General features: G+C 31.0%; 1 protein-coding gene across 2 annotated transcripts in view; it reads left to right on the top strand.

Moving 5' to 3' along the window:
- Positions 1 to 10,806, top strand: part of LOC106642445 (activating signal cointegrator 1 complex subunit 2) — a 196,191-nt gene extending 185,385 nt beyond the window's left edge. For both annotated transcript variants that reach the window (XM_089592284.1, XM_089592283.1), the window contains exons 12-14: positions 9,845 to 10,049; positions 10,239 to 10,428; positions 10,525 to 10,806. In XM_089592284.1, coding sequence (XP_089448410.1) covers positions 9,845 to 10,049; positions 10,239 to 10,428; positions 10,525 to 10,664 — 535 coding nt within the window. In that variant the 3' untranslated portion in view covers positions 10,665 to 10,806. The remainder of the gene's footprint in view (positions 1 to 9,844; positions 10,050 to 10,238; positions 10,429 to 10,524) is intronic.
- The last annotated feature ends 4,189 nt before the right edge of the window (positions 10,807 to 14,995 follow it).

The following is a 14,995-nucleotide window of genomic DNA, read 5'->3' as shown; positions in this document are numbered from 1 at the left end:
TTGAAAAATGTGTTAACATATTTTTTTTTGATGGATTCATAAAAATTGGCAAAAAACTAAAGCTACTATAATAAGCTTCAGTTTATTGCCAATTGTCATTTATCAGTGTCCAGCTGGGTCTGCAAATGAATGTGAACATCTGTAAATTCGTATTTTTTTCATTGATCAAGCGACCAATACTGGAAATCAAGTACTACTGAAGCTTATCAATGGTAACGTCTGTAGTAAGTATATCCAGAACTGCAAATGATGTTAGAAAGTCACATGTAAAATCTTACACCGTTTTATAATTCCGTTTCTTAGATATTAAATGTTTAAAAATTTTATTTTACATGCAACCTTATGGAGAGGTCACATAAAAATGAAATTTATAAGAAAATAGTCTGTACAATTTGTCTAATTTTTTTTGTTTCAGGGGGTTATCGTGGTACAATACGCGTTAAAAATTTGGTGTATCAAGATCCAAGCTAATTGTAAGCCCTTGTTTTCCCGTAACGATAAATTTTTATGAGTGTGTGTACTCGCTCATCCACAGTTCGAGTCTAGTCATCTGTTAGCTTCGTTTTCATCAATTTTTGATAAAATGTGCTACTTTACATTACAACATCTCATAAACTAGAAAGGTAGGCCTTCTAAAATTTGGGACAATGCTTCTTAATATCGTCAGCTTTCTAATATTAGTTTTTTACGAAAATTTATAGAAAATCAAACGAGTTCTATCAGATAACGTATCTTTGGCAGCGAGCTCGTGACGACCTCTCCATAAAAGCCCGGGTATCATACAAAAACTTTAAGATTCTTTTTCTAAAATTCTACAAATCTAGTTCCTCTAAAATTTTAATGTGTTATGTGTAGTGATGAGATAAGTATCTCATAATTTTTTAAAAAATTTTATAGAAAATGAAATATCACGATCATCCCCTTAACGCAGTACCAGAAAACTAATATTACAGTAAATTTTCAGAAGTATTGACAAGTTATTTTTGCAATAGAATGATAATTCAGGTGCATGTACATAGGTATACTTGTCCATACTAAACAGTTGCTGATGCTGATGCATATTCGCTCCCCCCTTACCGTTTTCTTATCTCCCCCTCCCATAACTGTGAAGAGCTTCCTTAATATAATTAGCTGCTTGGTTGACATTTACAAAATTTGAGCTCGATTACTTATTTGAAACAGTTAAATTTGAGGGCAATAGTTCTGTCTCTAATGAAGTAGATATTGATTTAATAAATTTAGTCAGTTAGCTAAAAAGTTACAAGGTTTAAATTGTTAGTGTAGAAAACTAATTATCTTTAAATGACTAAAAAATTATTAATCATAATTTACGTTTATTAAAAAATGAAGCAACTTTTACAGTTACTTCGTATTTACCATCTACGAAGACCATATTAATGATGTGCAAGTCATTTACACTGTTAAGAAACAGTTATTTTCTTACTGTATTTAAGGTGATAATAACTTCGATTATTCATGACCATAACTTTGATACCTAACAACTTCACGTTTTATATGCATGGAGTCAGAGTTTAGTGCAGACTAAGGAATTAGAAACGCTAAATTAAACCAAAATACATGAAGCAAAACGACAAAATGAATTATTTCTCGCTGTTTGGCAATTGCAATACATGAATCTAAAGTAAACAGTAGCGCAGTTGCCAAGGCTTTGTCTGTTTCTCAAGTGTACATCGTACCGCTGCTGCACTATTGTATAATATAAAAAATTAGTTGTAGAACCTCATTCAGTATGACAATAAAAGTATTTTTATTTCAAAATGTACAGTATGAAACGCTACTGCAAAAGTTGTTTTAGTGCCAATAAAATTTTAAGCTTACATACAAATTTTGTTCTTAAAATTTTGTACGTTATCATGGTAAAAATGAAAAAAAAATTTAAGCTTACATTTAAAAAGTTTCTTAAGTGTTAGAAAACTTGTATAGCTTAAAACTAACATAAAACTATTAATTCTCTTTTGCAAAAATGTAGATTGATAAACGATCGAAAATCAGCTAAGTTGTAAAAAATAATTTTAGCCGATGATTTTTTGACTGATTGCATTACTTGTGGCTTTGTTTTGCAGTCTACAATAGACGTTATTGTGTCATTATAAAGTAGAAAAATATAGTCACACAATAGTGATTAATCCACTTATGACGAAAAAGAAAGATGAAATAGATAGCGATAAATTATGTGAAGAAGAAAAAAAGAAGAAAATTCTGAAGACGAGTTCATTTGATACGACCGAAAATCTAAAAAAAAAGTAAAAATGTATTTTCAAAAAGAACTCAATGATTTAGTAAGAAACTTTGGTTTATCCAAAGAATCAGCTGAATTACTGGCCTCAAATTTAAAATCAAAAAATTTGTTGAACGAAACAACCAAAGTGACGTTTTATCGCGATAGAGATGAAGAGTACAAGAGTTTCCTCGCTCGAGACTCTAATCTAGTTTATTGTCTCTATGTAGTAGGGTAAATTAATAAACTAAAACCAGCTGCTTACAAAGTTCATAAGTTACGGTTGTTTATAAACTCCTCTACAAGGGGTCTCAAGGGTGTCTTATTGCACAATACCAATCAATTTGCTCCGATTTCAGTTGCTCACTCTACTGTATTAAAAGAAGAATATACAAACATAAAAATGGTATTGAGAAAACTTAATTATGAAGACCCCAAATGGTTGATTTGTGAAGATTTGAAAATTTTATTAATAATTTTGGGTCAGCAGTCAGGATTTACGAAGTATCCATGTTTCTTGTGTGAATGGGATAGCTGAGATCGACAAAACCATTACGTTAAAAAAGAATAGACACCTAGAACATCTTAACACCCTGGTTCAAAGAATACCACAAAGCTGCCATTAGTTAAGCCGAGTAAAATTCTTCTGCCTCCTTTACATATTAAATTAGGGTTGATAAAACAGTTTGTTAAGGCTTTAGAAAAGTAAGGGCAATGCTTCGTATATATCAATCGTGCCTTCCCTAAGTTTTTGGATGCTAAAGCCGAACAAGGTGTATTTTATGGATCACAGACCCTTACTTTATTAAGAGATCAAACTTTTGCGACTACTATGAGCGCTACTGAAAAAGCTTCATGGTTTGGTTTCAAAGATGTCGTGGTAAATTTCCTTGGAAACACTAAGAGTGAATAATATGAAAAAATTGTGAAGAACATGATAGTTTACAAGAATCAGGATGTTTTATGAATCTCAAACTACATTTCCTTGGCTGTCACCGGGACTCTTTCCCAGAAAATTTTAGAGATCTCAGCGAAGAGCAAGTTTAATGATTTCATCAGCATATTGAAGAGATAGACGTTGTCAAGGACAGTAGGATATTAATATGATGACTTACTTTTGCTAGACATTAAAAGGGAAACGAATCAGAAAAAAAGTAAAAAACGTAAGAGAAATCCCCTACGCAGATCTTTCAAGGATAAAAAAATTACATAAACAATCGAAAAATTAAATGGAATATATTGAGGCATAAGCATACAGCCAAGTCATTGGAATTCTTAATTTTCTTCCAACTCATTTGGTCGAAATGCTTTAAGTCTGTTCTTTTCGTACACTAAAAAATAAGATATTAAAAATCCTTGCACATTAAGCATTTAAACATGATGGATAAGGTATCTTAGACTGATTTTCTAAATTTTTTGACTTGAACTGACGATTTACTCAAATTTTTTCCGCAAGAATAAGAAAACATGTTTCACATGCCTAATTCAAAAACTTTTTTTTGTAAGCCTGGGTTATCTCTTCTACTACCTAGAAACGATGTAGTAAGGGTAACAATTGTGGCTCTTCCAAGCAGTGTGAGGAGAGTGCGGTTTAAGAAGAAGAGTTTACAGTACTGCTGGGACCAGATAATATCTAACCAAGTAACTTAAGCGTGGTGATTGGTTCCTTAAAACCAGCTTACCTAATTTCTTGTTTTTTCTTCGACTATTATTGCATGTACATCAGCAGCTTATACTATGTGTACTTTATCCGGACTGGTAAAGTGAAGATCTGCTAACTCAAGATTGTTTTAATGCTGCAAGCTAGTTTCAAATTTTTTAACTGGTAGTTGATAAGAGGAGAATTAGAGAAAAACTTGAGCTTCTACTAGCATCGAGCATTGAGATGGAAACCTATGTATTACCTTAAGTGTGACTATTTCTTTGGCAGTTTCCATAAAAGTGCCACCAGAACCAGAAATTGGAATACTCTAATTCTTATGTTTAGGTTTAAGAATATAATAAAGATCATCAGAGATAATAGAACATCAAGAACATTGATCTATTAGAACTCTAACAAGTAGTAGTACGCTCGTTTATCTGATCATGTACACTGGAGTAGTGGCTGGTAAAACGCTAATACTACAAGAGAAAGGTGACTCAACATGATGAAAAGCTTGTTTGACCTTGAAGCTCTGTAAATTAGAAGACTTAGTTATGTCAGAAAAACTTGTTTTTTAACTCTAAACAATCCTTGATAAGTGTAATAGGGTATGATGTCTTCTATCACATGTGAGGCAACAATGATTGGATTCACAATTAATTATAGGGTAGTTACCTAAGCAATTGAAACAATCTTTCTTCGTTCCTAATTTTTGCGACCATCAACTGAAAGACATTTAAAACGATCATACTTGGATATACTATGACCACTCTTACATAACGGGCAATTCACCGTTTCCTCAAATCTTCCTCAAGACTCAATCGTCTTGGAAGATACATTCGACTGGTAGGAGATCGGAGTGCTCTGCTTTAAAATTTATTTTAGGATTTGAGACTTTGGACTAGAGCTGTTTACCTCACAAGCATTCAATATTATAATTTGAGCTGCAAGGAAATTATGCAGTTATCTGAAGGTAAGAGGTTGGGTGCTAGTACTAAGAAACTTATTCCAATCTTTGTTAGTAGTATTAAACTTGCTTACAACTAAAACTATGTATAAATCTCTGGTTCTTGAATCGCGACCTAAATAATTAGTTGAACCTATGAAATCAAACATTTCTTTACTTATACGTTTCAACTCAGACCCAGACTTCCACTTTATAGGTTTACTATAAAGAATACCGAAGAATTAACTGTTAGTTATTGAAATTTAACAATATTGTCAATATCCTTTTGATGATGGACTAAAGATTAGTATACATTGCGAAAACTCTTCTTTTCTGAATATTTACCCCAGAATTTAGGCAGCTCCATATGCGACGAATGAGAGTTACTGCTTGCTTAAAGTGTTGGAATGGGTAGCGTAAGGGGTAGACGAGGATCCTGAACATCAGTTTTTCTAATAAACTCGACAAAATCTCCCATAACTGAAAAATACAAATCTTCTACCTTCTCAGATGAATCAGTAATAGAATACAAATAATTCTCATCTAAACTAGTAAGTGAGATTATCTCATTATGGATCCCATTAAACCACATTAAATGCTTCTCCAAAGCTTTAATTGAATTCTTAGCCCTTCCTCGTATTACTTTTTCAGTGCCTGCCTTTTGAAATTTTTCGAAACAATTACTAATCCTCATATAAAGTTTAATTTGATTTTGATGTAAAGTATACATTTTATTCGTGAGTAAAAAATAATAAGGACTCTAAGATAGCAGAGACTTCAATTGAGAGTTTTGCAAATTTCGTAGGCGAACTTATAGTTAATCTCTATACTCAATTTAAGGAACACTTGAAACTACGAGACGTGACTAAAGGTCTTTACAAACAATTCAATGCTCGTGACGTCGCTCTTGATTAGTGTGTGTGCAGAGGCTCTACCGGCCGGCAGCAGCAACTCTCTCTCTCTCTCTCTCTCTCTCTCTCTCTCTCTCTCTCTCTCTCGATATGTGTGTGTGCAGAGGCTCTGATTATCCGCAGCAGCAACTTTCCGTGTGTGTGTAGAGGTTCTGATGGCCCGTAGCAGTGGCTTTTGCAGATGTAGAAATTCGAACCTACGGTGTGAAAATTAATACAATTAATGATCCATCACAAATTTTATTATAACCGGAAACTAGAGCTATTTAATTGAATCACGCTGTGTGATAGTTTTGAATGCTCTCTTGAAGACAATAAGCCAATATGCTGTTGCTTTAATCATACACTGTAGTAGTATATAATTTACAAGATGGTGGGCCGTCCGCTCCCGTTGAGGGATATGGCGTGATTGGCACTTGAACCTAGATAAACAATCAGCTCGCAGCATTAGGTATAACGGTGACAGTTGCACAAAGTGGTAGGCTGTCAGAGCAGCGTCGATGTCAAAGGTCTGTTAGTATACAAGCGTTGAGAGGCTGATGTTGTCAACCTGCAACATGTGGTTTGGGCCTGCATAGGGACGAAAGGTAGAGCGAGAAGATGTCACATGTAACGGTGATGACGCAGGTAGTGAGAGAGATTGAACTGCACAAAAAGAGAAGTATATATGCTTGTTTTAACTCTTACTTGAACAAGACCAGCCCGGTGTGGCCTTGCCGTCCTTCCTATCATCGAGCGAAACAACTAAGATGGCTGCTCTCTAGAGGTGTGCGTGTTTAATGGTAAGTCACGCTGTCTCGTATACTTAAGCTTGCATGAGGTCTCTGTTCAGCTGCCGATGTTTTCTCTTTAAATTTTAATCTGAGGGATTTGTGGCTCAAAAAAAAAGGACAAACATGTAAGAACTTTCAACACTGTACCGATAGATAATATTAATTAATTATAAAAAACTTCTTGCCTTTTTATACTTCAAATTTTCTTCATTTTATTATTTGTAAGCTAAATTAATAACAATATAAAATTTTTTCAATTGCCTGAATGCGGAGCAAGTTCATAAAATTTTCCACTTATGGCCTTATGCCGAGACTCAAATACTAAGATAAAACGCTAGCTGAAGGTAGGCGAGGGGCTCGACGATTAGAAGCGAACTGGCCTCGACGTTGGCACCGAGAGCCATTGTACATCTTACAATCTGATTAAACGCAAGAAAAGGGCAAGTCATCTCTAGGTGGTCTCAAACAAATTGTTTAACAACCAATCAACGTGGCTAACTATGCTTATGCTGTTCTTAATTCATCAGAACGCATTAAAAAATAGATGAATCCCGAACAGTGTTGAAGTGACATCTAGTGGCAACAACCATCCTTGCAGCTCCATATTTCTATCAGTGCATAAAAGGAATAATGTTGCTGCAATGTGTGCTAAAGCCATCGAAGGCTGAAAATTGCACTGTTTAAAATGAGATGCACCAAAAATTTTATTCAGTATGCATGGTTATAAAAGTATATAGAAAATATGTTAAATAAATTACATATGTTAATCTAATTGTCTGAATAAACTAGCAAATTTAATAGAAAAATGAACATCCAGTGGTCCTTACTATTTCAATCCATGTACGGTTCACATCATTTACTGTGTCAAAGGCTGCAGTCACATGGAGCGCAATAGAGCGTGCAGGATAGTATTGTCCCCATAAGCCAATGTGTTAACTCTATCCGGCTGTGCAATAGGTCTATACAGTAGGAGAATAGACTTAACACATTAGCTTATGGGGACAATTCTATCCTACACGCTCTATTGCGCTTCATGTGACTGCAGCCTAAGACTTTTTAACATTAAAATTATTTTAAATTTTTATTTTTTCTGAGTAGTTTGATATAATTTTTTTGAATATAACAACATTAATCAATACAACTATGATATTATACAGATCTCAAAAGTTCTGCAACTGAATTAAAAAGATAAAATAACTGGTCTATAATATTGAATCAGGATACAAGATAAGAACTTTACGACAATCTAGTAAAGTTTTTAGCATTAGTACTTATAAAAATGTAAAAATTGAGCTATTTTACTTTAGTCAATAAGGTCTTATATTTTCTGTAAGAACCTTTAAACTTTGTTTGTAAGTTGTTGTATTTTTGTAACTGCAAATAATACATTAAATCTCAATATTTTTCGTAGAAAGATTTTTAAATTCATCGAAAACTAGCAATACAAATGTAATAATAATATATTTTTACAAGGGGAGGTGCGGGTGCAACTATGACACTAAAGGTATTTTATGTATCTATCACGTCAGAAGAACATTAATTTTTAATAATTAGGGTAAAAAGTACAACTTGACCGTCTAAAATTGTGGTTTTTTATATTTTTGTATCATTGTTGCTGTAGTGGTAAACGCTGATCGTTTAAATAAAGGCACAAACTGTACACCAGAAAAAATATGTACTTTTCCTGTGAAGTCTTTCCTGATCGTGTGCATCTAACACATGGTCTCTTCTACAGTGGCCAGGGTTATCATACGAAGAATCTTCATCATGTTACTTGTGCACGAGTGCACATAGAAATTTATGTATTTAGTAATAAGAATGACAGTGACTAATAGCACAAAATAATGACAACGTAGTAAAGGAAATAAGATCATGCGAGTGAAGAATGATGGACACGCTGGCTTAAATTAGATTTAATATTGTGGGTGAAAAGAGAATGGAGAGATAAATTACTACCTCTATCGCATGTCAATAGTAGCATTACCTAGGTGCGCTCACTGCCCTAAGGTGGATGATACTTTTAACCATACGTTTATTGTGAGCAAAAGATGACACTAAGAGCGTAAGCAGATTGTGACTTGACTCAATTTTTAATTTTATTAGCATTTGCCGTGATTATTAATGATTTTGATGGTTAAAGTTTTGAAAGTGTACTCTTATACTTAAAAAACCTTTTTATATTGTAGTAGTCAATTATTTATAGTAGTCTTAACATTTGTATCTTAAAATGAACTACTGATAAAAATTGAAGGAAGAAAGGTTCTAGAAACGGAAAATACTATTTAAGAAAAAATATTTTATCAAAATGTATACATCCATATTTCCCACATGTATAAAAATAGCCCAATTGTTGAAAGTAGTTATAAAAATTTATGTAGCTAATTATAGTTTTATGTATCTATATTAGAGCAAGATAAAATTATTTCTTTTGTCAATATTTATTCTTTTACACATCGTATGCATAGATAGTTGAAAAAAAAAATGGACAAGTTCTTAGAAAAAAGCAAACATTTTTAATGCATGGGTTATCATAAGAAAATATATTAATACGTAAATTTGGTATTATTATTTCTTTACTTTGATAAACAAGGAGTAAGATTTTTCATGAATCAATGAATGAATGTATGATAAGTGGCTTTTTAAATAATTTTTTTTATCATAATATTTGTTTCTGTATACGTTATTATTTTCTAAGTGTAGAATTGAAAAAAAATAACATTGTATTTAAGCCTTATATTCACATATACAGATGAAAATTTGATTCAACTAAGTGTTGGAACTTTTCTATCTAAAATTGTTTTCATGAAATTTTTAATGCGATACTTCTCAGAATTTGAAATCCAGTCTTTTGAGATTTACCTTGTTAAGGAGATGCAATAGTTTTAACTTCAAACATTTCGGATGGATTTAGTATTGTTTCTTTCAATATTACTGACAGTTGATGGCAGTTGACAATGCTTTAAGAAATATATCTGGTACACTTTATATTTACCAGAGAAAGTTCAGTAAAGGCATGATTTTGTATGACTTTCTATCTTATTTCTCGTAGTAGCAACACTTATATTTAATTATTAAAGTCCGACACTCAAAAATTTTACTTATTGTCAGAGATTATTTCCAAATATAGTCATTTTTTTATGTATATATTTTAAGGATGAATTATAAAAATGGTGATAAAGTATTACAATTTTTTAGGGTGCTGGTGTTTGCTATCGTGCGTGCGTATCATTGTAAACTGATTGTTGATGTGCACTTATTTTATCAAAATGTGTCAAACTCTACCTAACCTATTTAGAGTTACATACACAACTACATTCAACGTATTTTTTTCAGAAAAGATAAGCATAAGAGTTTAAATGAATTATTAAATGATAAAAGTTATTTGGTTGCAACAAAATATATTTATAATAGATATAGTATAGTATCCGATGATTATGATGATGAGTATGACGATACGTATGATGACATTAATACTATTGGCTTGAATACCCAAGATGACATTGCGGATATAAATGGAAGACCATTCACAACACCCAATGTAAGTTTCTCACACTAAAGTACGTAGGCACAGAAATACTCATGAACCTACGCACCCGCACATGCATGTACAAGCGTACTTTGGCATATTTTTGCTTGCATGTGTAAATGAATTTAATAAATAATGAATATGTTTTTTATACATCACTACTTGTATTTATCCAAGCAAAATTAAATGCTTTTTTTGTAGGTCTTTCGCAAGTATAAATCTAACAATTCAGAGAAAATTGAAAAAATTGAGTTTGAAGATGCAGTTAATATAAAAGAAAATAGAAGTTTATTTCCGCATAATCCAGATTTAAAAAAAACAAAAACTAAAGAACGACCATGTCATAATTCAAAAGCTCGAACGGTTGATCCACAAAATGAATTAGTAATTGGTTGGTTTACTACCTAAATATTGTTTTAAAATATCAATTTATTACTGTTTTAGTAGCTTGATTAATTTTGTTGCCAATTTTTTTTTTCTTTGACAGGTAATCTGATAGATCAAGGGCAACCAAAGAATTTTTCCGATTGCGGAAAAAAAAAAAATATAAAAAAAAGTTCTAGACCTAATCACAATCGCCGCTCTGCTTCACAGTGGAAACGTAACCAAGGAGCACTACCGTTATAAAGTTGTATTAGTGTGCCAGTGAAATTTACGTTGACCTTGCAACTTATAGTCCACGTTTCATTACTCTTATTATTATTTAAGTGAAGATTTTTTAATCTTAAAATAATATTTCAACATATTACGACGATTTTTACATATATATACCATAATTAATTTCATACTCCGTTTTGGTGTATGATAATAAAAAATAAAAAATCCAACCTGTTATTCTTAATCTACAGTTAAATATAGAGGAGAGGTATCGTAAAAAATAATAATTTTTATAAAACAGCTTTTACACCACTTAACACATTACAAAAAAAAAAAAAAAAAAAAAACTCTTTGATTGTAAAAGTGCGAAAAAAAACCTTACAATTTCGATTTAATCAAACATAAAATACTAACATGAAGCTAATGCGATTTTCATATCCTTTTCAAGATAGTACTGTGGGTGTCTCTGCTATGCAAATGCATGAGGTGGCTACAAAAATAGTGTTAAGTTATACTACAACTGCGAATACCTAAATAGTTCTCAATAGAGGGTAACGTAAAAATTCATAGCTAATCTTTAGTAAACTTAGTTGATTACAGTCACACTAACTCCACTCTATACAAATCATTCGGTAAATCTTAACACCACAATGTTACGTCAACGATTTAAAAAGAAAGAATACTGTTAGTAAGAGCAAAGAAGGCCTTCGGACCAACGTGATGGCTGGCTCTTGACTAACAAAAATTGAATTTCTTTGTTTGCAGAACTAATCTACGAGTTTTACCCTTTACTTAAAAGTTTTGATGCAACACAAAGATTAGGTAAGTAGAGCACCACACGGAATTCTAGAATGTTATTATTTTGTGACGATAGAAAATGTTTTTCAATATAAAATATAATTCTACAATAGCTGGGTGATAAAGTTGAGTTGAGGTTCATAAACCTAACAAGCCAATGAGATAAATTATGCCCTTTGTTTGTTCACCTACTTAATAAGTCTCAAAATGTATAACACAATTTAAAAAAAAACCACTTACCATGCTCTGATCACAATATTAAAAAAAGCTTTGAATTTGTTAGTTATTTCTTACTTCTATGTCCCAGACGGTCATATTTCAGCTAGTTTTGATATTACTGCCTTACTTGCCCCAGTTTTAACGTTATTGCCTTATTTAAAAATGTACATTTTCAAATAGCTGAACAAGCCATAAAAAGAAATTGGCACATAATAACATTAAAAATTCATGCATCCCTTTTTTAATTTTTACATATTGGTGAATTTATTCATAACATTAATTATTTTGCTTTTAATGAACAATTTTATAAACAAAAGTTTAGCTCAGCAATGAGCTCTGCATGTAGCCCAATTCTAGCTGATCTTTTGGTGCAGGATCTAATTAATCCTTCATTTGCAATCCCTCCTTTACCTGTAAAGTATTTTAAAATATATTTTTATAATGCATTAGTGTGCGTACTTGAAATAAAGCTGATGATAATTCAAATATTTAAAGTTCTTTTGAAAAACATATTAAATTTACGATGGAATAACTAAATCTCAATTCTCTTAATTTTTTAGATACTACCTTATAGTAGAATAATACAAGTAATATAACTACTATTTGGTATTAGAAAAATACGCTCGTAAACATATATTTAAATTTTTTTCGCATTCTCCTACATCACAAATGATTGACGTCGTTTTTTCACTAGTTGACCGAACAGTTAAACGTGTTAATTTTTCTTTTTATGAAGAAAATATAAAAATAGTTTCAGTTATGTCACTGGCCAATAATTATAGAAAAGAATTTTTACCTAAGTATACAAAATAACGATTAAGTAGGATTAAGTATTACTTGGCCAATTTTAAAAAAGTGGAGAGTTTTGAATCAACATTAAAAAACTACATTGTATTACTTTACCTAAGAAATTGTGATTTACTTATAAAAAAAATTTTTGTAACAAAATTAATAATACTTTTAATGTTGAATCTATTAACAAGTTTAAAGTTCTTAACAATTAAGGAAAGATAAAATTGACGACCCCGAAAGAATGTTTACTGTACATTCTTTTAAGTGTGAACATTGTGTTAAATGCTACGTAGGCCGAACTGAAGAAAATTTTGTATTTAAATCAAAGAACATATAAGGGATTGCAAAAACAAAAAAGAGTCTTCAGTTGTTGATATGCCAATGATAACGATTACACCTTTGATTTTGACTCGGTACGAGTATGAGATCAAGAATATTTCCATACAAGAGATAAGTATCTGAAATAGATTATATTACGAAACATAAATTCTGTAATTACAATTATAGACACAAATAATTTAAGTACAGTTTTTAAATATTGTATGAAACACAACTTTAAAGTTAAAGAATAATTCTTGATCTTATACTCGATACTCAAAATTTTTAAAATCGAGCTTTTTTTACTGTTCATTTGGTACCGTGTTTGCATTTTATGCATGTAAATATACCTCAACACCACCTGTATAGCTTCAATATTAGTTTGTTTGTATAACGAGCAAAAAAATTTGTAACTTATGTTTGTAATTTTTGACTCTGCTTAGTACTAATATTTTTTTGTCATGTAAGTTTTTCGTTTTTTTACTGTCTACGAAAAAACAATTGATTAAGGCTGTTACGACTACGATTTTACTTGCTTTCGTCAAATCAAGTAACTTAAAAAGGGCTATTTATGTACAGTCCGAACGTTGTCAACACTAGATTAAGGAATTTTTGAACAGCATTGCTCTTCGATTCAATATTGGTTTCCTCTACATTGCATCTCTGTTTTTGGAATTTTTTCAACCTACTATAAATCATCACAAGATTTCGTCTAACAAGTGGCACTATTAATTAGAAAAATATACATATTACGAACTGAAGTTTTATCTTGTTTAAGGTTTGTTTGAAATTACAGTACATTTTAAATTTTACATTTATAATTAAGAACGTTCAGTAAAGTTAGAGGGGAAATGTAGAGAGTGCAGTAAGGGAGGAGTGAGCATGCGGCAGCGCCGGTAACTGTTTTGCATGCATTTGTATACCTGTATATAGACACTGTTTTTTTTTTTATTTAATTGCAAAAGTAATTTGTCGACCTCTCTGAAAATTGATTATAATACCAGTTTTATGATATTGCGTCATGCAAATAGAAATTGAAAAAATTCTACATACCGTTTTCTAATAAATTCCACTTGTGTGTGATTCCTCTATAAGGTAACTTATTAAACTGAAGTCTTTTCAACACTCAATACCTAAAAAACGGTGTTGTGAAACTTTTAAAGTTCATTTAATATTTTTTACCTCCAATTTTTGGTATCGACGGAATTTCGACTTTTAATACAAGCTCTTAAAAACAGCAATTGATTTAGACTCATTTTAGTACAAAAATTAATGGTAAAAAATATTTTTAAAAGTCACTGTTTTCTAATACGTTGTTTAACGAAGATTTTAGATGTACCTTTGATGAGTTTCATAAAAAATGACCTTTTTTAGGTATCGAACGTATAAAATTTGGCAAAAATTGGAGTAGGCTGTCGTTATCATGTACTTACTTCTCAAAAGTTAGTATTTTACAGCAAAAATTTTTTCTCAACAAATTTTTTTCATAATTTTTTTATATCAAAACGCTTAGAAAAAAAGTTAAACCTAACATTAGAATTAAACTTATCTTTTCAAGTTTGACAGATACTATGTTTCTTTTCATAAGGTCTATCTAGTTATTTATGCTTGGATTGATAAAAACAAAAAATAAAACAAGTTTTTTAAACTGTTAAGAATAATAAATTCGTATAAGAAAATAAATAAAAAAATTATAAAATTCTTAAGACATGACTAAAAAATTTTTTTATTGTTAACCTGTGGCAAAAATCGTTTTTTAGAAGTAAACGTGCTTATGTTTCTAAAACTGTTAAGAACTTTGTTTTCCATGTTTTCACACATACTTTTTTTATAAAGCTTTTTACTTATTTAAAAAGATTTTTTTTTTTTGTTAAGTAATATAAGTAGAAAACGTAGTGATTTATATTGCGAATATGACATTTGCTTTGATTGTTTAAAATATCTTTCACAACTTTCAAGTTCTTAAGTTATCAATTCAATTATCATTGAGATCTACGTATAGCTACATTATTATAAGCAAGTTTCTAAGGTGTTAAAAACTGATAAAATTAGACTACAATTATCATTGAAACAATTCAACAAAGCATTTTTTCCTTCATGGTAGTGCCTACTTGTTTTGTCCAAACAAACTACTCGCATTAACCTTTCAGTTATTTTCTAGGGTAAAGCGGTTTTTTATTTTTAATAATGAAATATAAACTAATATACAATTACACAATATTGCTTATTTGTTT

This window comes from Copidosoma floridanum, unplaced genomic scaffold (genome assembly GCF_036245765.1).
Source record: "Copidosoma floridanum isolate Cflo_tuat_1 unplaced genomic scaffold, Cflo_Japanese_pri ptg000015l, whole genome shotgun sequence".
Lineage (NCBI taxonomy): Eukaryota > Metazoa > Arthropoda > Insecta > Hymenoptera > Encyrtidae > Copidosoma > Copidosoma floridanum.
Note: the sequence above shows the minus strand (reverse complement) of the source record. Positions and strands in the feature narration are given on the sequence as shown.